The 27902-nt window shown below is 31.0% G+C and overlaps 2 protein-coding genes across 4 annotated transcripts in view; both read left to right on the forward strand.

The window, feature by feature from the left end:
* LOC111713434 (uncharacterized) overlaps positions 1-4698 on the forward strand; it is a gene marked incomplete in the record, with an annotated part of 9131 nt that extends 4433 nt beyond the window's left edge. Inside the window, 3 exon segments of the mRNA XM_023488288.1 lie at positions 2971-3039; positions 3883-3994; positions 4177-4698. Of these exon segments, the coding sequence (XP_023344056.1) occupies positions 2971-3039; positions 3883-3994; positions 4177-4337 (342 nt within the window).
* A 631-nt stretch (positions 4699-5329) lies between these two features.
* Positions 5330-20654, forward strand: LOC111713433 (ADAM 17-like protease). Of its 3 annotated transcripts, XM_023488286.1 has the most exons (22): positions 5330-5519; positions 5598-5643; positions 6764-6858; positions 9003-9071; positions 9302-9352; positions 9433-9514; positions 10383-10422; positions 11054-11715; positions 13773-13856; positions 13921-13962; positions 14390-14487; positions 15082-15137; positions 15387-15462; positions 16055-16126; positions 16613-16668; positions 17055-17115; positions 17463-17513; positions 17634-17652; positions 18460-18510; positions 18683-18768; positions 20349-20402; positions 20489-20654. In XM_023488286.1, exons 1-22 carry the CDS (start codon positions 5440-5442, stop codon positions 20493-20495), a joined length of 1938 nt encoding a protein of 645 aa, XP_023344054.1. In that variant the 5' UTR covers positions 5330-5439; the 3' UTR covers positions 20496-20654. The 3 variants fall into 3 exon arrangements, with proteins under 3 accessions (XP_023344054.1, XP_023344053.1, XP_023344055.1); XM_023488285.1 differs by lacking the exon at positions 17634-17652 and having other exon boundaries at positions 17463-17532; XM_023488287.1 differs by lacking the exon at positions 17634-17652 and having other exon boundaries at positions 5604-5643; positions 17463-17532.
* Positions 20655-27902: the final 7248 nt, after the last annotated feature.

The following is a 27902-nucleotide window of genomic DNA, read 5'->3' on the forward strand; positions in this document are numbered from 1 at the left end:
CAGGGAAGGTTTATGAATGATCAAAATTTCAAATATTTGTCTCCATCAAAATTCGATCTTCATTAAATTTTTTGAAAATTTTGAAAATCCACGAAATTTTTTGTGAAAATCCGCGTATTATTTTTGTTTTGTTTTACGATGTACACAAAGAGAACATGTTCACAATTGATTTAGAAGATGGGCGCGAAGCGCCCTATAAGGCTAGTATGATACAAATAAGGAAGACCACATGTTGTATTGAGTATGAGTCACGTGAAGCCTTTTTAACTCATACTTTGTTAATAAATTGGCATAAAATATCAAAAACAACCTCCCTTCAGTCAAGGTTTTAATTCATGGAAAGTTAATTGCAGTTGCGTATACTCTGTGTACTTATTGAAACCAGTTCTCTCTGGGCGGAATTTGTAAACAAGAATAGACGCATCAGTGTTCGTTTGGTATCAGGGGAGGTTAAATGCATTAAATTTTGAAAATTTTGATAATTCACATAATAGTTTACTATGACCAGAATTTTTCATTAATTTTTTATGTCAAAGATGGATCCCATTTCAGGCTTCGACATCCGTCTTGTTTTTACAATACCGCCCAGAGACAGTACATTGCAGTACAAAAGATGCGTACACCTCTGAAATAACTTTCCTTGCACTAAATAAGATTTGTATAATTTGCTACATAAACTAAAATTTGTATAAGTTGCTACATAAACTAAAATTTGTATAAGTTGCTATATAAACTAAAATTTTATAAGTTGGTACATAAACTAAAATTTGTATAAGTTGGTACATAAACTAAAATTTGCATAAGTTGTTGCTACTTAAACTAAAATTTGTATAAGTTGCTACATAAACTAAAATTTGTATAAGTTGCTACATAAGCTAAAAATTGTATAAGTTTCTACATAAACTAAAATTTGTATGAGTTGCTACATAAACTAAGATTTGTATAAGTTGCTACATAAACTAAAATTTGTATAAGTTGCTACATAAACTAAAGTTTGTATAAGTTGCTACATAAACTAAAATTTGTATAAGTTTCTAGATAATCTAAAATTTGTATAAGTTGCTACATAAATTAAAATTTGTATAAGTTGCTACATAAACTAAAATTTGTATAATTTGCTACATAAACTTAAATTTGTATAAGTTGCTATATAAACTAAAAACGCTTAAAGAATTCTATAAGGTGTAAAGAATCCTTAGTTCTTGTCAAGTATCTTAACTCCCCAAAAACTCCCAAAGAGCTGAAGAATTTAAAACGGACACACATGTCTCATGATGGTTTACTATCCCTGCAAATATGTTTATTCTAATTGAAACCTGGTTTAGTTTGACAGTTTATGGTTTAAAGACTCTCTCTTGATGGTTTAACCTAACATCCTGTTTGTCAAAAATAAATTCAAATCTAAGAGCATGTAAAAATTAGGAAAACATAGAGATGCCAACTATAACAGCAATAGGGGCGTGTATATGGCGAGGGGGTCGATGGACATTGCACCTTCTGAAAGACTTGTGAATCCATAAATATGTTTAAGCTGAGGAAATATAGAAAAAATCAATTCAGAACATTGTTAAAGTTCACAACTACATTGTTAACTTTTTTTAAATTGTTAACATTTTAAGATCGAAACCAAAGTTTAGTTTAAAAATATTATTTTTTTCCCCGAGAAACTTTGTTGTAGTGTCCTTAAAAATTGGCAATAAACTGGGACGAGCAATTGGCAAGTAGGAGCAACTCCTTTAAAGGGAATGTAATCAAAATATCAAGGAGTGTATAGGATTAAAATATGAATCAACAGATGCTACTCCTAGCTGTATCTTTTACAGATACTATTCCTATCTTTATCTTTTACAGATACTACTCCTATCTGTATCTTTTACAGATACTACTCCTAGCTGTATCTTTTATAATTCTCTGTAAAGCGTTGCATATGTAATAAACCTTTAATCAACATAGGATAGAAATAGAAGGGTTCTTAATTATCATCCAGCATCCTATAGTTCTTTATTTTTAGAAAATACTCTCTTTAACATGAATAGAAGTTTAAGGAAGGAATACCTTATAAGACGGTATAAAGTGTCCAGTAAAACCAAAACTTGGTCCAAATGACTTTAACCCTAAAATACTACATGTAGGCTTTTACATTTAGTTTTATTATTGATAAACATATTTTTGACGTTAGTTCAACATTTCGCAATTGCTGTCTTAGAAAAATATGGTCTAGGTGCTCTGTAAAAAATACACGAAACATATATAGAATTATTTTGAACATGGTCCTGCAAAGGAGGGGCAAGGGAGCAGTGCCCCCCCCCCCCTAGAACTCAGAGCTATAACACTTTTCAAATCTGAAACTGAAAAGTGCAGAGCATAAAAAATTAGTTTGCTGTTTGTTTCTGCTAGTTTTGTTTAAAGGAGACATAAAGTAGTACTTGCAAGGTAATTGGACTGTATGTGTACCTTTAAAATATGCAAGAAGCCAAATGTTTGAACTTATAGTTCAAATTTTGCCCCCTCCCCCCTAGAAGCTCCTCGGGGAAAACAATTTTTTTCCGCTTCGCGCATATTTCGCCTCCCCCTATGTTTATTTCTGTGTACGCTTTGATTTTGAATAATTTTTGCTATTCATCGGAACCACTTTTTATATACTATATAAATTTGAACAATTTTTGCTATTCGTCGGAACCACATTGTATACCGTATAAATTTGAAAAAGGACTTGATATTTAATTTAATTTTGTTCAATTAATTCTGTAGTATTTATGATTAAATAAGATTCCTAAGGTTTCCAACGAAATTATTGCTCTTTTGTTTTGCGCAATTTTGTGTACACCTCGAGCAAATTATCGCAAAATTGTGAAAAATTGCTTTGGTTGGAAACCCATCCTTAAACTTTTCCTGCAATAAAAAAGAAATTTTTTTAAACAACTAAAAAATGATATTTGAAATTAAAATTTAATAACAATATGATTTTAGAGACCGGATGAACTGTTGAACAGTTTTGGAGCAAACATTGATCAACGAGAACTAGAAAAGATAAACCAGGTTTAAGGGTTTTGTAATTCTCTTTAAGTTTCTTTTATTTAAAGATTATCTATAAAAAGAATTTATTTTTCCTTCAAGTAAGCTGAAGATATCGTTGAACGATACTTTTCTAAAATACATTTTAAATTCTTTTTTAAAGGATTAATGAGTATTAAAACTTCCCACAAGTAATTGTTTATCTTTAGTTATTATCAATATTTGTAACCAAATCGAAAAAAATGTATCACTCGCTCATTATATCCTTATGTATTTGCAACATGATGGTGTAAAACTTTGTTATTAAAATTTTTCTGCATCAAATAGTCAAAGTTTAAAATATGAAAGTAGTAACACTTAGGTTGAAAAGATATAAGGATTATAAAATTAGAGTTTGGGTGAGTTAGCAGTTTCTTTCATATTGAATTTAGGTTTAAAAATCTTCTACATTTCTTTTTAATTAAAACGATAACTCATCAAAAACTATTTGGCTAATTAAGAGCATGGTTTTGATCTGAACCCAGTCTTAACTCATTCATTTACCAACATTTTAGTAAAAGGTTTCAAATCAAATACAACGTTATACGTTTTCACTAAATCATGGGGTCCGGGCCATTTTTGGAATATCTATATAATAAATATATAAGTTAGCTATAGATGGCCAAACGGCTGGACCAAAATGACAGATTGAGGAAACCCATGGGTACCTTGGGTAACATGGCTAAAAACTACGAATTTATTTTTTCAAAATTCGAAATTTATTTTTTAAGTATTTTTAATATTCGACGGGCAACGCCGGGTACTTTAGCTACTAGATATATTATATTCCAGATAGATGGAAAATAATTGTTAATGTTTCTTATTAAGAACGAGACAGCAACTATGGAGAAGTTAATGGCAGCGTCCTATAAGAAGAATATAGGACAGGATGAGGACCATGTTGAGTACAAGAAAGGTCCTCCTGTCTTCTACCCTACAGGTAAGCGTCCTATAAGAATAATGTAGGACACGATGAGGACCATGTTGAGTACAAGAAAGGTCCTCCTGTCTTCTACCCTACAGGTAAGCGTCCTATAAAAAAATATAGGACAGGATGAGGACCATGTTGAGATGTAATGTTTAACATTTATTTTTACGAAATATTTATGTACAATTGTACAGAGGAGATGTATGAGACGAGGCAGACGGGAATGTACGCCGGGGAATCCGCCAAGATGGCAAAAATGTCCAAGTCCAAGGTTGACAGCGATGAGAAGGGCGGGGCAGCTGTTATCCCCATCTGTCTACCACTCTGCTGTGCTGCTCCCTGTGTTATTTTGTAAACAACTCAGACAGTACGTTTACACGAATTTGCTTCCAACGATATCCCAAATTTTGTCAATTTGAGCAAACCTTTTTCCGAGATAATGTGCCATTTAGTTTTAAAACTTTCCATTACGCTGTTTTTTCAGTGGAACTATTTTCGTCTTTGCCATTTCTTTTGATATCATATTCCACTAAGGGTTTATATTTGTAAAGAAAACAACTGCAATTTGCATTTTTCAAATTACTTTTTCAAATTAAAAGCAAAAGTGAGGAAAATCACTCCACTATTTCTTAGTTCTTAAGGTGTCCCACAAAACATGACATGTCTTCTTATGTATACTGTATTAGATATTTAAGATTTTTTGCCGTCTATTTCGTTAGAAAATCTTTTTTTTCAAATATACTATACTTTGAAATCAATTTTACAGAAATATTATTGCCACATAACAGTTTTTTATTAAAGACATTTTAAACTATTCACCAACTGTCATGTTTCGTGGGACACCATGTATCTCTATAGATTTAAAAGATTTAAAAATCTTTATTAATATTGTTAAACAAATTGTTAACTTATAGATTTAAAAGAGTTTATTGTAATTTAAAGACACTATTTTAATAATTTAATTTAATTTTAAATCAAAACTATTTACAAATAAAGTGGCAATGACAAAGAAATGTGATGTTTCAGGTGTAAATATAACATATTTAACATACTAATATTGTAAACTAATTTTTTGTACAAAATCTATGGTGCTAAAAAATAATAAGGTATTTGTACATCCTGTATATAATTTCAATAAAAAATCTTAAAGAATGTCTCTTTGTAATATAAATCTAGTTGATGTTGCTAATATAAGGAAAGGTATGGGTAGTACAGTCCAGCAGTACTCAGGGAGGGAAAACTCTTTTTTTTCATAAAAAATATTTTTTTATTTTTTGTATTCAGTCGAGAAAATAAATTTTAAAGACAAAATATGGGAAACAATTTTTTTTGGTGCTTCTCTTGTTTTTGTAAAGTGATTAGTCGAACCGCCTTGTTGAAAGGAGTCGCTCCCATGTCAGTTAGTTAAGTTAGTGAAATCATAAATCTAGTTCAAGTCTCAGATTCACTCTTGTCAGATGAAAACTATTCTTTTTTTTATACTTCTTCACTTTTCACCATGTCACCCTAGCCCTAGTCAATTTAAAAATGAAACCAGGTGAATAAATTATTTGAATAATTCAAAAAACTTTTTGTTATAAATCTATAAAACATAATAATTTCTTTGTTTCAATATTTTGAGTGAAAAAAAGGTTTTAACCCAGCAGACGAAAAAGATCCAGGTAAATAAAAATTATTAAATATTTTTCACTTCTTAAAGGGACTGTTCACTTTATTATAAATGACTCCTAACTTAAAGAGTAAAGCATGTCCAATTCACTATGCTAATGCATTTTACCTTTGTCTGATATAAAAACCTAACTTAATCTGGACAATTATAATCACGCGAGGGTGCCAATTCATATAAGGAGGGTGTCCATAACGTCAATAATAATACAGAACCAAACATTATATGAGGTGTGAGTTTTTTAATTAAAAAAAAAAATTAAAAATACTCATAAGGAAAAATTACGTTTCTACATTTGTTTGCAAAAACAACGAAGACTTTGCATATTTTTAAAAATATTCAAAATTTTGTTATTTGGAAACCAACTGATTTTGTTATATTTGGAAACCAACTAATTTTGTTATATTTGGAAACCAACTGATTTTGTTATATTTGGAAACCAACTGATTTTGTTATATTTTGGAAACCAACTGATTTTGTTATATTTGGGAAACCAACTGATTTTGTTATATTTTGGAAACTGATTTTGTTATATTTGGAAACCAACTGATTTTGTTATATTTGGAAACCAACTAATCTATATATAAGTTTGGCTTGTCTGTCTGTTTGTTTGTTTGCTTGTCTGTCTGTTTGTATCCAATAAACGTCAAAACGACTGAACCGATCGGGCCCAAATTTTTTGTGGGACATCTAGGGACCCCAGGGAAGGTTTATGAATGATTGAAATTTTAAATATTTGTCTTCATCAAAATTCGATCTTCATTAAATTTTTTAAAATTTTGAAAATCCACGAATTTTTTTGTGAAAATCCGCGAATTATTTTTGTTTTGTTTTACGATGTACACAAAGAGAACATGTTCACAATTAATTTAGAAGATGGGCGCGAAGCGCTCTCTAAGGCTAGTTTTGTTATATTTAGAAACCAACTGATTTTGTTATATTTGGAAACCAACTGATTTTGGAATTCACGCAACAAGCTATATAGTGTCTCATGAAAACTTAATAAATAAATCATAATAATAATAAAAATCAAGTTTCCGTTAATGCTGCGCTAATCACATGTTTATTGTAAAATATCCCTTTATCTACAATATTGTAACTTCTTTTATATTTAGAACTGTAATTACATCGCAGAAATTGAAGCATTTTCAAAAATAATTTATATTTGCTTGCGCAAGAAATACTTCGAGGATGAAGATATTATCAAAAGGAAAAAGTCACAATTAATTACGTTTTTCATATTTACATATTTTTGATATTTAACGATGCACGATTTATAACGGTACCGTTAAAAGTTTTGTCTGCTCAAGTATGAATTCTATCAATGTTAGTAATTTGGAAATTGTGGTTTCTCTGCAAAAATGACTTGAGCAATTTTACTGTAGGAATATAGATATGGGAATTATAATAATTTAAAAAATTAGAAAAATTAGAAAAAAGACAATATCTTCCACATTACTTCCCAGATAAAGATTTCAAGGGTACCGTTGTAAATCGAACATCTTTCTATAAATAACGCTTAAAGTCCCTTTAAACGATTTTTTAGTATGTTAAAGGGAGTGACCGGCAATGCATGGTAGTTGAACTGAGAATGTAGTATTGTGGAGAAATTCTTTAGGATTTATTTGAGACATATAAAACGTTTTAATGATGTATAATTACTGAGTTGCTAGAGGTTACGTTTTGAGAATCAATTTTTTAAAATTAGTTAATAATGACGAAAAAATGTAACACAAATTCTACGGTAAACTAATTAGTTGTTTAGGAGCAGATTGAGAAAATAAAAACTAACTCTTAAATCATCGAATATAAGTAATTTTATTCAGTTATTAGTTTCTGTAATCTCTCATTCTTCACAAACATTTTCTGCAGATTTTCTGAAATTTTTATTGAAAAGACGACATATGAAGAATTTGTAAAAATCTGCGAACAAATTCGTAAAGAATAAGAAATTCAATATAATGATGAAAAAGAAATAATTGATTCTAACATTGATTTATTGAAAAATATCTATTGAGAAATATGTTCCTAAATATCTAATTAGTTTACTGTAGAATTTGTGATACATTTTTCGTCGTCGTTATTTGATAATTAAAAAAAATCGATTTTTAAAACGTAACCGCCCAAATTCATAATTTTAAACGTCGGCTTCGCGCTCAAACTCAGTAATTATACATCATTAAAACGTTTTATATGTCTCAAATGAATCCTGAAGCATTTCATCACAGTACTACATACTCCGCTCAACTACCATACATCGTTTGGACAGCTTATTATAGTATTTAAATATTTATTTCTAAAATACAGTTTAAGTTTAACGTTCTATATGTTGCAAACATACAAGGTGGGGTTATTTTTTTACATAAGCATCGTTAGTGAATAAAACAAATTTTAAGGTTTATATATAATTTTTTTTTTATTTTAAACTAGTTTAGTATAAATATGTTTTAAAGATTATGCATGTTTGGTTTTATCCTTTTATTTATTTTATTTTATCGGTGAAAAAGGATTAAACCAACTATATGCTTAATCTTTAGATAACCAAGATATCCCTTTGTATATTTTGAATACAAAAAAAACTTGGTTTCTGTAGAAAAATTTGAATGTTTTCCCCCGGGGTAATCATGGGTTCCCTAAAAAAAATTCAGACAATTCGTTCCAGTATTGTGACGTTCTGTATTGCAGAGAGTACAAGGATATCCCTATGTATGTTTATGGAAACATGAACAGAGATATCCTTGTTACAATGTTTACTATAAATGTGACGTTTTGTATTGCAGAGAGTACAAGGATATCCCTATGTATGTTTATGGAAACATGAACAGAGATATCCTTGTTATAATGTTTACTATAAATGTGACGTTTTGTATTGCAGAGAGTACAAGGATATCCCTATGTATGTTTATGGAAACATGAACAGAGATATCCTTCTTATTAAGTTTACTCTAAATGTGACTGTGCTGTACTCTAGAGAGTACAAGGATATCCCTATGTATGTTTATGGAAACATAAAGAGAGATATCCTTGTTATAATGTTTACTATAAATGTGACGTTTTGTATTGCAGAGCGTACAAAGATATCCCTATGTATGTTTATGGAAACATGAACAGAGATATCCTTGTTATAATGTTTACTATAAATGTGTATGTACTGTACTGCAGAGCGTACAAAGATATCCCTATGTATGTTTATGGAAACATGAACAGAGATATCCTTGTTATAATGTTTACTATAAATGTGTCTGTACTGTACTGCAGAGCGTACAAGGATATCCATTTGTATGTTTATGGAAACATGAACAGAGATATCCTTGTTATAATGTTTACTATAAATGTGACTGTACTGTACTGCAGAGCGTACAAAGATATCCCTGTGTATGTTTATGGAAACAAAAATAAAAAATCTAAGTTGTCCCTGGCTAGGTAAGGGAATAATAAATAATTAATAAATAGATAAATTTTATGTTTTGTAAAGGCATCTTTTGGATTCAAATCCTGCAATTAAGAATTTGCTTAATTTTTTTCTCATTTTTTTGAACTTTTTTAGACCACATTGCAGGATAAAATCTGGTTAAAATAGAAAGGTCCTTTTTCAAAAATCCGAACCATAAATTATAAAATAAGTAATTATATTTGAATGATGAAATATTCAGGCTAAAGCTTGGATATGTGGATGGATATGTTTTAGGAGAAGAAATGTCAAGGTATCAGTATTAAGTATCAACTCTTCAAAAAACTTTAGAAAAATGTCTGAAAATTTATTAATTTGAATTATTTGTTTCAGTGTGAGCGGTTATCTTGTAAACTCAACCTTCTTTGGTTATTTAATAGTTCAGAACCAAATCATTTTCATTGATCCTGTCAAGGTATATTTTCATTGATCCTGTCAAGGTATATTTTCATTGATCCCGTCAAGGTATATTTTTATTGATCCTATCAAGGTATATTTTCATTGATCCTGTCAAGGTGGTTTATTTTTATTGATCCCGTCAAGGTATATTTTCATTGATCCCGTCAAAGTATATTTTCATCCTGTCAAGGTATAATTTCATTGATCCTGTCAAGGTATATTTTTATTGATCCTATCAAGGTATATTTTCATTGATCCTGTCAAGGTTTATTTTCATTGATCCCGTCAAGGTATATTTTCATTGATCCCGTCAAGGTATATTTTCATCCTGTCAAGGTATAATTTCATTGATCCTGTCAAGGTATATTTTTAACAACAATGGAAACAATTAGCCGAATCATTCTGAGCTGAGAACTTTAGTGTTTGATACTCATAGTCTCTATTGTTCGATCTTGATATCCAGTGTGGGGACATTTAGTTCAAGGATTTATGCATGATCTCTTCATTTCTGTCATTCCTCCAGGGCACTATTAACTTGCGGGATATTGAAAAAGATTAGATTAATCTGCAGATTAACAACAAGATCAAGCTTTGATCTCGATATCCACAATACAAAAGTTTCCAGCTCAGGTCGGAAATCATAAAATTTGTTACGGAGAAAATGTTCTTTTGTTCTAAAATTCAGTTTGAATTCATTCTTTTTACATTTTTGATATTTTTCAAACGGACACGGATTCCAACTTTAATTTTAGGTTTAAAATGTCCAGTATAGTTTTAAATTTCCTAGATTTAATAGATATATATTTTTTTTTTGGGGGGGGGGGGGGTTGGGGAGAGGGGGGGACCGTATATAGACTGCAATTAAATTTTTATTTCTTTATTAGGTTACCACCAGCTTGTTCAATATTGCACAGAATAGCTCTGGTATGTTTATTATAAATAATTTATATATACTTAGATTGGGCTGTAAATAAATAAAGAACAAGTTTGAAGAAAATACAATAAAAATACCTTTAAAAAATTATTTGATTTTAATAAATTTAGTTGATTTCTGTTTTTTAATTTCTATGAAACATAATTGTATTTTTACACGAAAATAAGACTTTAAAGAAAATTTAAAAAATATGACTTGGGCTGCATATGAACACCCACGTTTCTTAATCTACGCGAAAGGGCCGGTTAAAGGGACCATTTGCGTAAATTCAAGTGACCCTCCATACAAAAATGGCAATGTTCGATTCACATATGAATTAGATATCAATGTTTATTATTTTAAACTTAGAAATTTTGGTTATCTTTAATCGCGAGTTTCTCTACAAAAGTGAATCATTTCTACTGGAGAAAAAAATAAGAATTATCCGATTTAAACCTTAAAACACGACGATATCTTCCACATTATAGATCAGATAATGGTTTTCATGGGTATTGTTTCAAATTAGGCCTTGCCATCTTTGCATGGAGGGTCACTTGAAATTATGGATTTATCTCGTCTCTGCAGGGGTATTTAATTTTAAATGAAATATCGAAGTCTACACTGATAAAAATTGTGTTTAAGGTAGAACCAAAACCGTAAACAGTAGAACAAGAAGATCCCAGGGTTCGAAAACTAATTCAAGAAATGAGACAGGTTCGGAAAATTCCACAGTTCCGGAAAATACAAACGGCAACAAAAATAGCACAGATTCCGAAAATATAACAACAAATCCCGAGAAAACCATTAGTTCCAAAAATTCAACAGATTACAAGAATACTTCCAAGGATTTCAAAGATTCTAAAGATATCACAAAAAATCCTGCAAGCCCTGAAAATGTTATAGAATCTGAAAATGTTAAAAGTTCCGAAAAAATGCTACGTGAACAGATTACTGCCGCGGGAAAGACAAATAACATTACGAAATTAGAGAATTCCATTGGAGCCAACATGTCAAAATCCGGAAACGGTTCCGGAAACAACGCAAGTTCCAAAAACAGCACAATTCCAAGTTTCCAAAAAGCCACAAGAATTAATAAAGACGATAGTTCCATAAACCCCATCAAGAAACTTTTGGAAAACCACGTAAAGGATTCCGAAAATATTGCAAATGTTGTCAAGAGTCAAGAAAAAAGTTCCGGAAACACATCAGGTTCGAAAAATATGAACAGCACCACGGAAAAGTTTGCCAAACCAAATCAGAAGAAGTGTTCTCTTTCCTTGATAGCAGACGATCTATTTTTTCAGGTATTTGATCGCCAAGGCTTAATTACATGATTACAAAGGCTTAATTACTTGATCAGAAAGGCTTGATTACTTGATCACAAACGCTTGATTACTTGATTACAAACGCTTGATTACTTTATCACAAACGCTTGATTACTTGATCACAAACGCTTGATTACTTGATTACGAACGCTTGATTACTTTATCACAAACGCTTGATTACTTGAACGCTTGATTACTTTATCACAAACGCTTGATTACTTGATCACAAACGCTTGATTACTTGATTACAAACGCTTGATTACTTGATAACAAACTCTTGATTACTTGATGACAAACGCTTGATTACTTGATCACAAAGACTTGATTACTTGATTACAAACGCTTGATTACTTGATCACAAACGCTTGATTACTTGATCACAAAGGCTTAATTACTTGATCACAAACGCTTAATTACTTGGTCACAAAGGCTTGATTGCTTGATCACAAACGCTTGATTATTTGATCACAGAAGCTTGATTACTTGATCACAGAAGCTTGATTACTTGATCACAAAGGTTTGATTACTTGATTACAAACGCTTGATTACTTTATCACAAACGCTTGATTACTTGATCACAAAGGCTTGATTACTTGATTACAAACGCTTGATTACTTGAGCACAGAAGCTTGATTACTTGATCACAGAAGCTTGATTACTTGATCAAAGAAGCTTGATTACTTGATCACAAAGGCTTGATTACTTGATTACAAACGCTTGATTACTTTATCACAAACGCTTGATTACTTGATCACAAAGGCTTGATTACTTGATCACAGAAGCCTGATTACTTGATCACAGAAGCTTGATTACTTGATCACAAAGGCTTGATTACTTGATTACAAACGCTTGATTAATTTATCACAAACGCTTGATTACTTTATCACAAAGGCTTGATTACTTGATCACAGAAGCTTGATTACTTGATCACAGAAGCTTGATTACTTGATCACAAACGCTTGATTACTTCATCACAAAGGCTTAATTACTTGATCACAGAAGCTTGATTACTTGATTACAGAAGCTTGATTACTTGATTACAAAGGCTTTTAAGAATTCAAGAATTATTTTATTTGTTGATCAAATAAAAAAGGCGTAAGAGAAAAAAGTAAAAGTTTTGTCTATATGTGATAAATGTGGTACTTTTCCTTGCCTTTTTTGAAACTCCGATTTCATCATTATGATACAGGGTGTCCCACGAAACATGACAATTGGTAAATAGTTTTGAATGTCGTATTCCATACACTGTATTAAATATTAAAAGCTGTTTGCAATTTATTTCGTTTAAAAAATCTTTTGCTCAAATATTTTTTACTTTGAAATTAATTTTACTATGATATTACTCCTATATAATATTTTTATTATTGTCTTTGGTATTAAACAACTTAAAAAATTATGGAAGAAGACATTCTCTATTTACCAACTGTCATGCTTCGTGGGACACCCTGTAACTGACTAGACTTTAAGAAAGCTTTGCGCTCCTTTTTTAAATAACAACTCTAACTTTTAACTTTTGATTTTAAAGCCGGATTTTTTTCGTTCTCCAAACTCTTATCCTCATATCTTTACAAACTGATTTTATATTTAAATTCGGTTATATCAATAAGTAGTAGTTTAAAATACATCAAACTACTTTGTGACGAGTAATTCCAGTTTCTTTATCTGACTGAATTTGGTTAATTAATACAAAAAGTAGATGTAAAGTGAGTGTTCGCATAAATGACCTAAATGCAAAAATGTCATGGCATTCTCAATTCACAACCTTTATCTGCTGAATGATGTGGAAGATATCTTTATTTCTCGAAGTTTGTAAGTGTTTATTTCAAATAGTTCTGCAGTAAAAATGCGCAAGTCCCTTTTGTAGAGAAACCACAATTGAAAATAATTAGTTTTTAAACATTGATATCTAATTTATACTTGATCAGACAAAACTTCTAAGGGTACCATTGTGAATTGGGCATTGACATCTTGCATGGAGGGTCACCTAAAATTACGCTTAGAGTCCCTTTAAATAAACTGTTTAAAATGTTTATCAGGAGGTTGGGAACGGATCCTTGAGGAACACCATAATGATTATGCTCTACTACGTCAAGGAGGCAAATACCATTTTCCAAACAAAAGTAGGAAAATTTCAAAACAAACCATTTTCTCATTAAACATGAAAAATTAAAATAAGTATTTAAGGATTTTGATAATGACGGAAAAAGTGACTGCGTTGGTTTTGAGGTATATGTATTTTTACAAATATGTTTATAAAATTTATGCTATTTAAAAAAATATTTTTTTGTGTCAAAAAGTACATTTTAATTTTCTAAAGGTTTTGGCCGGATAAATTGGCTTTTTTCTCTAGCCAAAGTTATCTTTGAAAAGTAAATAGCAATATTTAGTTTACCCTGAAATCACCCAAATAAGTAAACGGTCCTTTTAGCTATCCTTAAATATATTCTAGGTTTTTTCTATACCTATCCTTGAATATATTCTAGGTTAGTTCTATGCCTATCCTTACATATATCCTAGGTTAGTTCTATACCTATCCTTAAATATATTCTAGGTTAGTTCTATACCTATCCTTGAATATATTCTAGGTTAGTTCTATACCTATCCTTAAATACATTCTAGGTTAGTGCTATACCTATCCTTGAATATATTCTAGGTTAGTTCCATAACTATCTTTGAATCTGAAAGTTCGAGCAGTAATATTCTGACTAAAAACTATCCTTCACCAGAGGATTTTCTTCGCAAGTTCTCTAGGTTAGGGGTATCAAAAAAAAACATTATTAATTTTTATTATTATTATCATTATTTTATTTATTACTACGATAAGTTTTATCGAAACATTTGAAAATACAGATATTAAACCAAATATGGATCAGAGCATGGGCCAAAAAAATGTCTGTGACCCCCCTTGGCAACATTTCCCCCCCCCCTTTTAAACCCCATTTTTTGAAAAAAATACCTTTTTTAACTACAGTGAATCCATGATATATGAATACATTGACCGTCATAAGTTTTTTTTTGATAATTCTAAAAAAACTTCTTTTTATTTCTAATTCAAGGTTAATTAATAGCACTGAAATATGAATGCAATTGTAATATTGATCTCATTTTTCCGCGGCATTTGATCTTAAATATGTAATACGACATTATAAAAAACTCTTGGTATTTATTCATATATCTGGGATTAACTGTATGTAAACTATTCGATCATATACACACTTCCATATAACAAGTGTTGTAGTATTGATTAAAGCTTTTTTTAATGAAAATTTTTTCGTCAAGGGCAAAAGTAAGATTTTATAGTATTTTACTATGGATATTCATATAAAGAAACCCTCGCTGTGCCAGGTATAACTTTAATAAATACTGTCTGGGACTTCTCTTCACAAGCAGAGTGTTCGAAGGTAAGCTTAAGGTACTTTAAGTAAGCGTAATTTCATGTGATTCATCATGTAAAAATGATAATGTCCAAATTTTTAACTTGTCCTGAAAGCTTTGTCTGATCTAGTGTGAATTTGATATCCTTGCTTTTTTTGCCTGTTCATTTTTATTGCGTATTTATTACGTACAAGAAACAATGGAGAAATTAGCATAATTAATGAAAAATCGACGGTTATCCTTCCTATTATTGATCAGTTTTTATATATCTCCAGATTTGGTGCTAGGGTTATCCTGGAGGGGTAATCCAAAACCTGGAGGGGTTGGGGGCATCTGTCAACAAAGAACCAGGTTTACAATATTAATTATAACTAGCTGAAGGGCCCGGCATTGCCCGTGAAAATAAAAAAAAATTTTTTTTTTAATATTTAAAAGAAAAATATATTGCCCACAAAAAATGTAAGCCCATTAGGTCGAGCCGTTTGGTTGGCTAGAGACAACATATATGTTTCCCGTGGAAAAATAAATTGAAAAAAAAAATTTTGAAACAAAAAAAATTGAAGAAATATTTTTTAAATTATTTTTAGCCTAAAACCCCCGCCCCCCCCCCCCGGCCACCCATGAGTGTCCACAAAAAATTTCAGCCCAATCGGTCCAGCCGTTTGGCCGGCTATACAAGCTTGCAAATTTAAAATTGACATTAATTTTAGGCGTAAATATTCCAAATTTTGCCATTTTTATGTTAATTGGATCCTGATAAATTAACAAACAAGTCCGATACTTACTTTAAAAATAAATGCATTAATATATCAAAACTTTAAAGGGTTCTTTGAAAATTAGGATTTAGGATGGATCATGAAAAAATTATGAAAATATACCCTATGGCAACGTCTAGACTAATGATAATCTTAAAAACTTGAAAAAAATTAACAATTTGATTAAGGTACAACGAAGATAATAAAACGTATAGTTTTAATTCTCTGTTTGTAACCTTCAAATCAAAACAACAATCCAGGCAAGAGAATTTTATCTTTAAATTATTTATTTTAATATTTTTCTGACAACATAAACTTTGATTTTTTACATATGAAAACTCAGTGCATTTTCATAAAAGTTTTAAACTTTAAAAAATTTAGAATACCAATCAGAATGTTTAGAATACCAATCAGAATGTTTAGAATACCAATCAGAATATTTAGAATACCAATCAGAATGTTTAGAGTACCAATCAGAATGTTTAGAGTACCAATCAGAATGTTTAGAATACCAATCAGAATGTTTAGAGTATAACCAATCAGAATGTTTAGAGCACCAATCAGAATGTTTAGAATACCAATCAGAATGTTTAGAATATCAATCAGAATGTTTAGAATACCAATCAGAATGTTTAGAATACCAATCAGAATGTTTAGAGTATAACCAATCAGAATGTTTTTAGAGTACCAATCAGAATGTTTAGAATACCAATCAGAATGTTTAGAATACCAATCAGAATGTTTAGAATACCAATCAGAATGGCTGTTTTGAACCTTGTACATGAATTTATGCATGGTTTTGGTAAGATATCAGATTTTTAGATTTTACTGAACAAAATCAAATAATTAAATCTTATTTTTTCAAATTTTAAAGTATATTTTGGCCATTTTTACCGTTCAACTTTCAAGTGACCCTCCATGCGGAGTTGGCAGCGCGCGATTTACAACGGTACCTTTAAAAGCTTTGTCTGATCAAGTATAAATTAGATATGCATGCTTTCATTATTTAAACTGTTTATTTTCATTTGTGGTCTTTCTGTGAAAGTGACTTTCGCATTTCTTACTTTTTGATCATATTCAGGGTTCAAGGGCACTGTTGTAAATCGGGCATTGCTATCTTTGCATGCAGGGTCACTTAAAATTACGCGTATAGTCCCTTGAAGTTAATGTACTTAAAAACTGTACAAGGTGCTAAACATGACTCTGACGGTCCACCATGTACTCCTACAGATTATCTACAAAACGGAAGGTACAACGTACGTACATTTATGTTCAAAATAAATAAAAGTTTAAATTTTTAATTTTTCCTCCAGAAATATGTATTAAGCAGACATAAGACTAAGTTTATCCATTCAGATCATTGTCGTTAATAAAGTCTTATTCTTGTGTTTAAAGCGACTGTAATCGTAATTTAAGTGAGACTCTATACAACGATAGCAATGCCAATTTACAACGGTACCCTTGAAACCTTAATCTGATCAGAAATACTGAAGTTGTTGATCAGACAAAGCTTTTAAGAGTACCGAATTGTAAATCAGGCATTGCCATCTTTGCATGGAGGGTCATTTGAAATTTCGCTTACATTCCCTTTAACAGGTTTATGATGTCAAAATATTCTAACAATGGAAGAAAACATAACCATCAAACATTATCCTCCTGCTCTCAGGTATATTTAACATTATCCTCCTGCTCTCAGGTATATTTTACATTATCCTCCTGCTCTCAGGTATATTTAACATTATCCTCCTGCTCTCAGGTATATTTAACATTATCCTCCTGCTCTCAGGTATATTTATAACATTACTCCTGCTCTGAAGTATATTTAACATTATCCTCCTGCTCTCTGGTATATTTAACATTATCCTCCTGCTCTCTGGTATATTTAACATTATCCTCCTGCTCTCAAGTATATTTAACATTATCCTCCTGCTCTCAGGTATATTTAACATTATCCTCCTGCTCTCAGGTATATTTAACATTATCCTCCTGCTCTCAGGTATATTTAACATTATCCTCCTACTCTCAGGTATATTTAACATTATCCTCCTGCTCTCAGGTATATTTAACATTATCCTCCTGCTCAAAGGATTAAAGGATTAAAGGAACTGTTAGGATATTTTAATGAATTGTTAAGAATTAATTACTGAATACAGATTTTATTTTCACCAGATTTAGCCAAAAATAATTATTCTTTTTCGCAAAAAGCAAAAAAAACAGTACCTTAATTGAGCAACTTTGAAACGTAAACAATTTGTAAATACTTATATTTAAAAGAGTTGTGAACTGTGATCAAAACATATTTTGTTTAGATAAAAAATATGTTTTGTTTAGATAACAAAATATCTAAACTTTTCCACTGATATTCTAGGTTTTGAGATGATTTAATTTTAATCCTTCAATTTACGATCAAATTTATCATATATCGCCTTATTCTCCTCATATATTTGTAATTTATATATCTGCGATATATCCTTGATAATCTAGTTATTAAATCACTATGTAAAAAAATTAAATCAAAATTAGAATTTTGAACAGTTCTAAAACTGCGATTTCTTTTCTTTACATTTTTATCTTTATTTTTCTTGTTGTTAAGGAATCTGTTAAAAACGTTCTGAATGCTGAACATCGAACAAAATGTTTAAAGGTAACATCTGATGCTAATTCAATAGGCTTTTAGGGCGCTTCGTGCCACATTTTATATCAACAATTTTACTGTTTAAATGTTGCTCTTCAAGGTTCCCATTTATCCGGAGAACTTTAAAATAAACTGTTTTTTTTATGGTATTTAATCTTAACATTTGGATAATATTTTGTAGGAATATTCTGATACTTTCTGTGGTAACGGAATATTAGAGGAAGGAGAGGAATGTGATTGTGGAGATAATTTTCAATGTTTACTGAGGTACTGGGTACACTGCATAATATATAGGAATAATCAGGGGTTAAGGGACTGTTAAGGTAAACTGGAAGGTGTTATAGGCTGAAGCTTAAACATTTTTAAGTTGATCGCGTCCGATATTAGTTCTATCTGATGTCCTTGTCTCGAGAAACTGATTTAAACTGTGTCAAAGTTATACCAAATCTCGTATGGCCGTCGGAGCCGTTGGTGACAATTCCGGTCACATGATACAGACATTGCCACGTGACCAGATACTGCACCGCCTTTGGTGGAACTTAAGGTCATTTGATACATAAAAATTAATATTCTATTTAAATTATAATACGAGTTTAGGAACCTCTGGGTAATCGTAATTTCAGACTAGTTGCGTATTTGCTGAATATGATCTGTTTAAAACTTTGATTCACATACCAAATCTCATATATATTAGTTTTGGCATAACTTTGAAGTAGTTTTAAATCAATTTCTTGATACAGGGACACCAGCACAATCTCAAGAATGACGAGGATCAACCCAGACTGAAATATATTTTCAATAAATGTGGAACTAACATCTACTTTTTTTACTCTACAGAGGTTTGGTCCATCACCATCACCGAATTTTACAACTAATATTGGTCGTGATCAACTCCTAAAATTTTTACGCTTCAGCCTATACCCCCTTTCATTTTACCATAACAGTCCCTTTGGGATCCCATTTCATGTTAAAAAAATGGATCCGGATCCAGGTTATGGACGTTTTTGTATTTATTGATTTATAACAACAGAATTTTTAAACTATTTTTGTTCTTTTTCCGCTTATTTTTAGGCTAACAACTTGATAAACCATTTGGAACGGAAGAAATTTTTAATAATCTCGCTTTTTAACGGATTTGAGAGGAGAAAGTTCTTTTTTTACAGTGTTTGGTTGATATGTTGCCCCTTGAATCCGGATCCCGGATGCCAAAATGTTGCGGATCCGAATCCTAAGCACTGGCCAAATAATAAAATAAAAAATTCTTGAAAATTATAATAGAATTACAGGATGTCTATGTGATTTACTCAAATGAATTCTGGAAAGTGTTATCGTACAGTACTGCACTGTACTAAAATGCACTGTACTGTACTGTACTGTACTGTACTGTACTGTACTGTACTGTACTGTGCTGTACTGTACTGAACTGTACTGTACTGTACTGTACTGTACTGTACTGTACTGTACTGTACTGTACTGTACTGTACTGTACTGTACTGTACTGTACTATTCTGTGCTGTACTGTATTGTACTGTACTGTACTGTACTGTACTGTACTGTACTGTACTGTACTGTACTGTACTGTACTGTACTGTACTGTACTGTACTGTACTGTACTGTACTGTACTGTACTACACTATTCTGTGCTGTACTGTATTGTACTGTACTGTACTGTACTGTACTGTACTAAACTGTACTGTTCTGTACTGTACTGTACGGTACTGTTCTGAACTGTACTGTACTGTTCTGTACTGTACTGTACTAAAATAATTAAAGCAGAACAAGAAAAAAAACGAAAGTTACTAACATCTTTAAAATGTTTTTATTAATGCAATGAGAAATTTGTTTAGTGGATCGACCTGTAATACACCTTCAGGAGGGGCAGGGAATCCTTGTTCATTTAGGTAACAAACAAAAAAAACTGTACATTGTAAAAATTTGTAACACATTCCTTAATAACAAGCGACTTTAAGTATGATTCTTTTTTCAGAAAATGAAACACAGTCGGAAATCTTCCTTTTTTAAACTACTAAATGTTAACTCAAGTTTTTATTTTTAAAATAATTTCCAAAAGTACACTAATTAATGCTTTTTATAAAAATAGAAATAAACGAAATAAAAATAATTACTGCACCAACATTGGATGTAGAAATACAGACAGAGTTATCATTAGAACCTGCAGAGACGACTTCACAGAATCTATTAAGTCTGTTCCCCTGCCCCGGCAGTCATGGTTCCAGCTAGGGTTTTCATTTGCAAAACTTTTGCTCAATTTTAGCGAAAGAGAGTGAATTTTTTGCTTATGATGCGCGAAAAAATTGCCTTTTGCGCAAAATTGCGCTATTCTGCTTTTAATTAATTTTGTTTTGCGCAATTTTACGGGACATTTTCTCATTAAAAGGTTGATTAAAGGTGCCAATTGTATATATTAGTTATCTATAACATTGAACTTTTTGGTATATATTTGCATTGCTTAAAAAGGAACAGTTTACTTGCCTATTAATAATTACTGATTTGTGAGGTAAAATCCAAAGGCCATATTTGATTAATTTTTGATTCTCAATTTGAAGTTTTTGTAACTAAAAGTAACCAATTCAAAATAGCATAATCATAATTTTGTTTGTGCCTAAGTTTCTTAATAAACCTTCAGTTGTTTGATTCTGTGCTGAAACTTTCAATTTTGGTTTTAAAGATATTTTTTTTGCGTACAAATTAACGTTGCACAAAAAATATCGTTATTTCGTGGAAACCCTGGTTCCAGCATTTGTTGTTTTGTAAAATCATATATGGTAAACTTATTACTTCCAAAGGTCTTTATTCAAGGCAGTAGAACATATTTACCAATTTACAGGTCACTTGTCTCACTCCTCATTTTACAAATAATCCCGTTTAGGGTGGTTAATCGTTTTTAAGGGGGTTTAGGACTCGTGAGAGGTTACACAAAAATTATAGACCCTGAATGAAAATATTTGCAAAAAATTAACCAGAATCAACCCAAAAAAAAAATACTTTGTTTGGTTCGTATTTTTCATATTTTTACTCCGAATGAAGATATTGCAAAGTTTAACAGAATACAATCCAATCTTGCCGAATGTCTGAGAGCAGTACTGGAGAATCCAGAGTAGGATGACTGGGCCGGAGAAATCAAGGAAATAGAAGAGGCTATTGAGGCCATCATCCCTAATCTCTCTTTATCACAGCCGCGCGAGAGAGTGTGTGATGTGGCTATTGGAGCAGTTATTATACAATATAGAAATGTTGGTAGTTTTAAAGTTTATAAAAACGAGCCATGACGATTAACAACTGTACCTGTATTATTAATCTATGTAATGAAGTAGTAATCTCTGTATGTTTGTATGTCCGATCGTAACTTATAACCCCCTTGAGCAAATTGCCTCAATTTTTGATGGGACCTTGGTAGAAACACGAAAATGTTCTGAATTTGGTAATTTGTCGACTTTTACTGGGAAAGGTTAGATTTTAGGAAAAGCTGGGTCCCCAAATCTCTGTGCTGGGTCTTTGTTATGAATTAGCATTGGATTACCTAAGAGTTGAAAACTGTAAAAGACTGTAAACATGTGTTAATAATGTCTCCAAAAGATGAACAGTGAAAACGGACAAGTTTACTCTGTTTGTATACTGCCTTGGTATACTATAAATTTCTTGTTTATTAAGTACAATCGCATGGCAGTCAAAAATAAACAAACAAAATGTGGACATAGCAGACGAAATTCTTACAGATTACAGCTTTCTCACCAGGTATCACTACATTAAATCAAAGACTTATTTATAAAGACGATATCCAATTCGTCAATGAATTCCCATGTTTATTGGGACACCCTGTATCATGTCCCTTGTAAACACCGCTGTTACACGCAGTAAATGGTTACTAGGGTGGTGTATTTTTCGACCTACGCATATCCTCTATATTACACTTCTGACCTACTTGCACGTGGTTTTCCAGCTGCTTTTTAGCTGCTGTAGGTCTGTTAAACTATAGGTCAGTTGCACCTTAATTCAAAAAACTTTTGTTTGATCCGACCTACTGCAAGGTCGGATGTACAATTATTTGTAGGTCGGATAGTCATCGATTGTAGGTCGGATTTACACTTAAGTAGGTCGGATACATATGCATTTGTAGGTCGGATGGTCATCAATTGTAGGTCGGATTTACACTTAAGTAGGTCGGATACATATGCATTTGTAGGTCGGATGGTCATCAATTGTAGGTCGGATTTACATCTTTAGTAGGTCGGATATATGCATTTGTAGGTCGGATGCACACATTTGTAGGTCGGATGGTCATCGGTTGTAGGTCGGATTTACACTTTTGTAGGTCGGATATATGCATTTGTAGGTCAGATGGTCATCCATTGTAGGTCGGATTTACACTTTTGTAGGTCGGATATATGCATTTGTAGGTCGGATGGTCATCGATTGTAGGTCGGATTTACATATTTGTAGGTCGGATTTACATATTTGTAGGTCGGATGTACACATATTTGTAGGTCGGATGTTTATCGATTGTAGGTCGGATTTACATATATTTGTAGGTCGGATATATGCATTTGTAGGTCGGATGTACACATTTGTAGGTCGGATGGTATGGAAAATACAAAATTAAAAGGAAACTACGTTTAAAAAGTAACACCTGACAATGACTAAGACTAAGGATTTGACTAAATTCACTGTTAATTTACAAGGAGAGAGAAGTATAAGCCTGCTAAAGAGAATACTTTATTTAACAAGATGTACTATGACGGAGAGCAGACAATTAACGATCTTGCACTTACAGCTTTACACCCTATAAGGCTGTCTGAGCTCTCTACTGAAAAAAAACATGGAGATGTTTGTGCAAGCAAATTTCCAGAAAATTGTAGAAAATTCTATCTAAAAAGTAAAAATTTCAGAAGAAATTTCGTTTATTAGTAAAAATATAATTTTTAATGATGCTGTTATTATTGATTTAGTTAGCTGTGATGGAGTTAAGTGAAAAATTTATAAAGTTAAAAAGTTATAAAGAGAGGGGGGCCAAAAAAATAAAAAAAGGTATCAATATTTCTTCAAAAAATGGGTTTTTAGGGGGGGGGGCACAATGTTGCCAAGGGGGGGACGCAAAAAATTTGTTGCCCCCCCTAAACAAAAGAACTCGTACACCCCTGTATTCCTATCGTCTTAAACTCGAGTAATGCAATGCCAGAATTTTTTTATTTTAATTCTCGTAAATATTACGGCCTACGGGAAGAACTTCATGTTTCATTTTTAATAGAGTTGGGGTCTCATCTTTTAGAAATGAACATTATTTAGACTTGAAATATCACTTTGCGATAAGAATAGTTTAAAGTTTACATGTTCAAGATGTTTAATGTATAAGATATAAACTAAAATGTTTAGTTTCTAAACATTTTGTAATAATTATATACTTTTACACAGTAAATTTTATAATATATTTATATATCAGAAATGAATTATATATCCCCCCCTTTCCTGTGGGCTTTAAAAAATTTAATTAAAGTAGATGGGATAAAAATAGTTTCCTCATGTAAAAATCCCATGTTCATCTTGTGAAATAAACTCAAGTTTTCACCGTGTAAAAACTCGGTCCTAGACCCGTGATCAAATCGTCGACATTCACCTCGACAACATTTATCACGGGATATTGACGGGTCACTCGTGTGTCACTCGTGTGAAATACACCAAATAATCTTGTGTTCTTCGCGGGTTTTTGTTTGTTGGGTATTAGTTTAAATGAACATAAAAATAGTTCAAATTATTCCAAAAATATTGCTCAAATGTGTATTATTTCAGGGTTAGCCCAAGTTTTAGACAATTTCTGAGCAAGCGCGGCTGCATTTTAGATCATATTTGAACATAAAAATAGTTCAAATGAACAAAAAATAGTCTACAAATTTTTTTGTTCCTACAAACTATTTTTCATTTAGACTCAGGAATTTATTTGAATTTATTTTAAAAACATCTTTTTTTTTGTTTATTTTAACTATTTTTGAACTATTTTTATATTGACTAGAAATTCAAGGCGCTTCGCGCCCTTCTTTCTAGCCTTAGAGGGCGCTTCGCGCCCATCTTCTAAATTAATTGTAAACATGTTCTCTTTGTGTACATCGTAAAACTAAACAAAAATAATTCGCGGATTTTTACAAAAAATTTCGCGGATTTTCAAAATTTTAAAAAATTTAATGACGATCGAATTTTGATAGAGACAAATATTTGAAATTTTGATGATTCATAAACCTTCCCTGGGCTCCCTAGATGTCCCACAAAAAATTTGGGCCCGATCGGTTCAGCCGTTTTGACGTTTATTGGATACAAACAAACAGACAAACAGACAGACAGACAGACAAACAAGCCAAATTTATATATAGATTTGAGCTATTTTTTGTTTATTTTAACTGTTTTTTCATTTTAAATATTTTTTTGTTCAATTGAACAATATTTATGTTCATTTAAACAGTTTTTATTCATTTTAACTATTTTTTTTGTTTATTTTAACTATTTTTTTTGTTCATTGGAACTATTTTATGTTCATTTGCACTATTTTTACTGGTAATTTGGGGTTCAAATGAAAAGTAGTTAAATGAACAAAAAAATAGTTCAAATGAACATGAAACAAAATTGGTTGAAGTTGGTTGTTTGAACTATCTCATGGGTACCGGCCACGTGTAGTAGTTCAAAGAACAATATAGTTCAAACAGCGGTAGTTAAAACAGGAAAGCATCCAATAAAATTTTTTCAAGCTGTTATTTAATAATTGGTTCTGTTCTTAACTCTGAATGCACTCAAATGTACGGAAAATGATCTTCTTTACATAAATAGATTATCAACAAATTGTCACTTTTTTGTAGTTACCAAAATGTTATTAACAAATTGTTCCTTTTTTGTAGTTACCTATTTGTCATTACCAAATTGTCACTTTTGTGAGCTTACCAAATTGTCATTACCAAATTGTCGTTACCAATTTTTCCTTACCAAATTGTCACTTTTGTGAGCTTACCAAATTGTCATTACCAAATTGTCGTTACCAAATTGTCACCTTACCAAATTGTCAATACCAAATTGTCATTACCAAATTGTCGTTACCAAATTGACATTACCAAAAATCCCCCGTCAAATTTATATTTGAGATAAATTGATATTTGAGATAAATTGATATTTGAGATAAATTAATATGTGACATAAATTGATATTTGAGATAAATTGATATGTGAGACAAATGATATTTGAGATAAATTGATATTTAAGATAAATTTATATTTGAGATAGATTAATATTTGAGATAAGTTGATATGTGAGATAAATTGATATTTGAGATAAATAATATTTGAGATAAATTAATATTTGAAATTAATTGATATTTGAGATAAATTGATATTTGCAATTATTGATATTTGAGAAAAATTGATATTTGAGGCAAATTGATTTGTGAGATAAACTGATATTTGAGATAAATTGATATTTGAGATAAATTGATATTTGAAGTAAATAAAACTATCAATTTTTCACGTTGGTTTTAAAAGTGATCGTTAAATCAAAAGTTTGTACAGTAAAAAACTATAATTTTTTCAACTTTGATTTAATAGCTGTTCATTTATACGGTGTGACTAATTTGTCAAACTATCACAAGCTATTTTAAATTTTTCTTTTTAGTTTTTTTTCGTTCGTTCATAAAGTTATACGATTCATTCGTTAATATTTTTGATAGTTCTGAAAATTTTTGATTATTCACAAAAACAATACTCCTCTCTAAGCATACATGTTCAAATTAATAATCCTAACAAATATAAAATAAACTTTGCTATTATCCCGCCCCACCCCCAACCTTTGATCTACAAAAAAATTGTTATTCTTTTCAGTTTTATAAGTAGACAAATGTTACCTATACGCTACAGCACAGTGAAAACTTTTGGCCATAGGAAGTTTTTTGGCCAGAGTTATCCAATTTGTTCCATCAAAACGGTCAATTAATGCAGAACTAAACCAAATCAAGTATTACAGGGAGCAAGTAACAACAATTATAGTTATTAAATTTTAGCTTAAAATTTATATCTTTTTACGCTTAACTTGGGAATTCCAAAGTATGTATCTTCAGTACTTTTAGTTTGGGTTAAATAAGCACGGTTAAATGTTAAAGAAATTTACTACGCTTTGAATTCTAATATTCATTAAAACCCTCTAAAGTAAAAAATGTCATATTTAGAAAATCATTTTTTTGCGTTATAGTTAAAACTGTATATATTATTTAGACCTAGAAAAACAAGCCTATTTTAGAACAAACAAAAAAATTAATTAATCAATGAATGATACATCCCCATAAGCTAAAGAATTTCAGAATCTAAAATCTAAAAATGGGTCGAAATAGACATTTAGTTTGACATAGATAAAAGTTCATTACTGGCCATTTAGCCTATAAAGTAGGGTCAAATGTGACTAGAATTAAGTCTTCAAATGCGGACAAAAATATTGTACGTTTAATTCTTAGACTTTCTGAATAAATCTTTAATTTGTCATTCTTTGACTTTTAAATCAAATAGTCACAGTTTGAAATATCAAACTGTGACTATACAGGGATTAGAAAATAAAGCTTGTTGCAAATAATAAGTTTTTTGTATAGTTTTTTTGCCTCCTAAGCGTTAAAAAGGTTTTCAAATAAAAAATGTCTTTTGTGTGGGACAAACAATGAGAACTCTGGAATGTAAGACAACTTTTAGACTTAAGTTATGACTTTGAATAGTCCAATATGAACATGAGACGAGACACCGCAAATGTGCAGTGTAAACAGACACATTTAACATAATAGGTGAATTAATAAGTTACTGGTTAAACTATTTGTTTTGTAATTAACCATTTGCTTCCTATTCGACAGTTTTCTGGTTATGATTGTATATTTAATATTATACAAACAATAAAAAGTTAAAGGCAAGATGAACCTTCTCTTATTTAAAGAGTTTACTTACTTGTCAGATGCATCACCACCTGTCACAAGAATGTACTCTCCAACTGTAGTCATCGTTGCATACTGCCGATTAGTAGATAGGCAGGGAGATGTTTCTTCCCAGGATGATAGTGAACCAACAACTCCTGAGTAACATCTAGACAAGAAAACATTCATTACTCACCCATCCTTTCAGACTATATTTGAATTCATGTTAAAATATATCTTAAAGGTGTTTTTTTTTCTTTTTTCCATTTTTTTTTAAACTTTTAAAATATGGCAAAATTTTGACAAAAAGGAGATGAAGTAGATGATAATCTAGAATTTTAAAATTTAATTTCAAATTTTAAAATGTTAAAAATTTTAATCCTTTTGGCATCTTGATCAAATTTTTCCATAAGACCTCTTTCCTTGCAAGGAAAAGTATCACCCTACCCCCCCCCCCCCCCCCCCC

The sequence above is a fragment of the Eurytemora carolleeae genome, unplaced genomic scaffold (assembly GCF_000591075.1).
Source record: "Eurytemora carolleeae unplaced genomic scaffold, Eaff_2.0 scaffold1208, whole genome shotgun sequence".
Taxonomy (NCBI): domain Eukaryota; kingdom Metazoa; phylum Arthropoda; class Copepoda; order Calanoida; family Temoridae; genus Eurytemora; species Eurytemora carolleeae.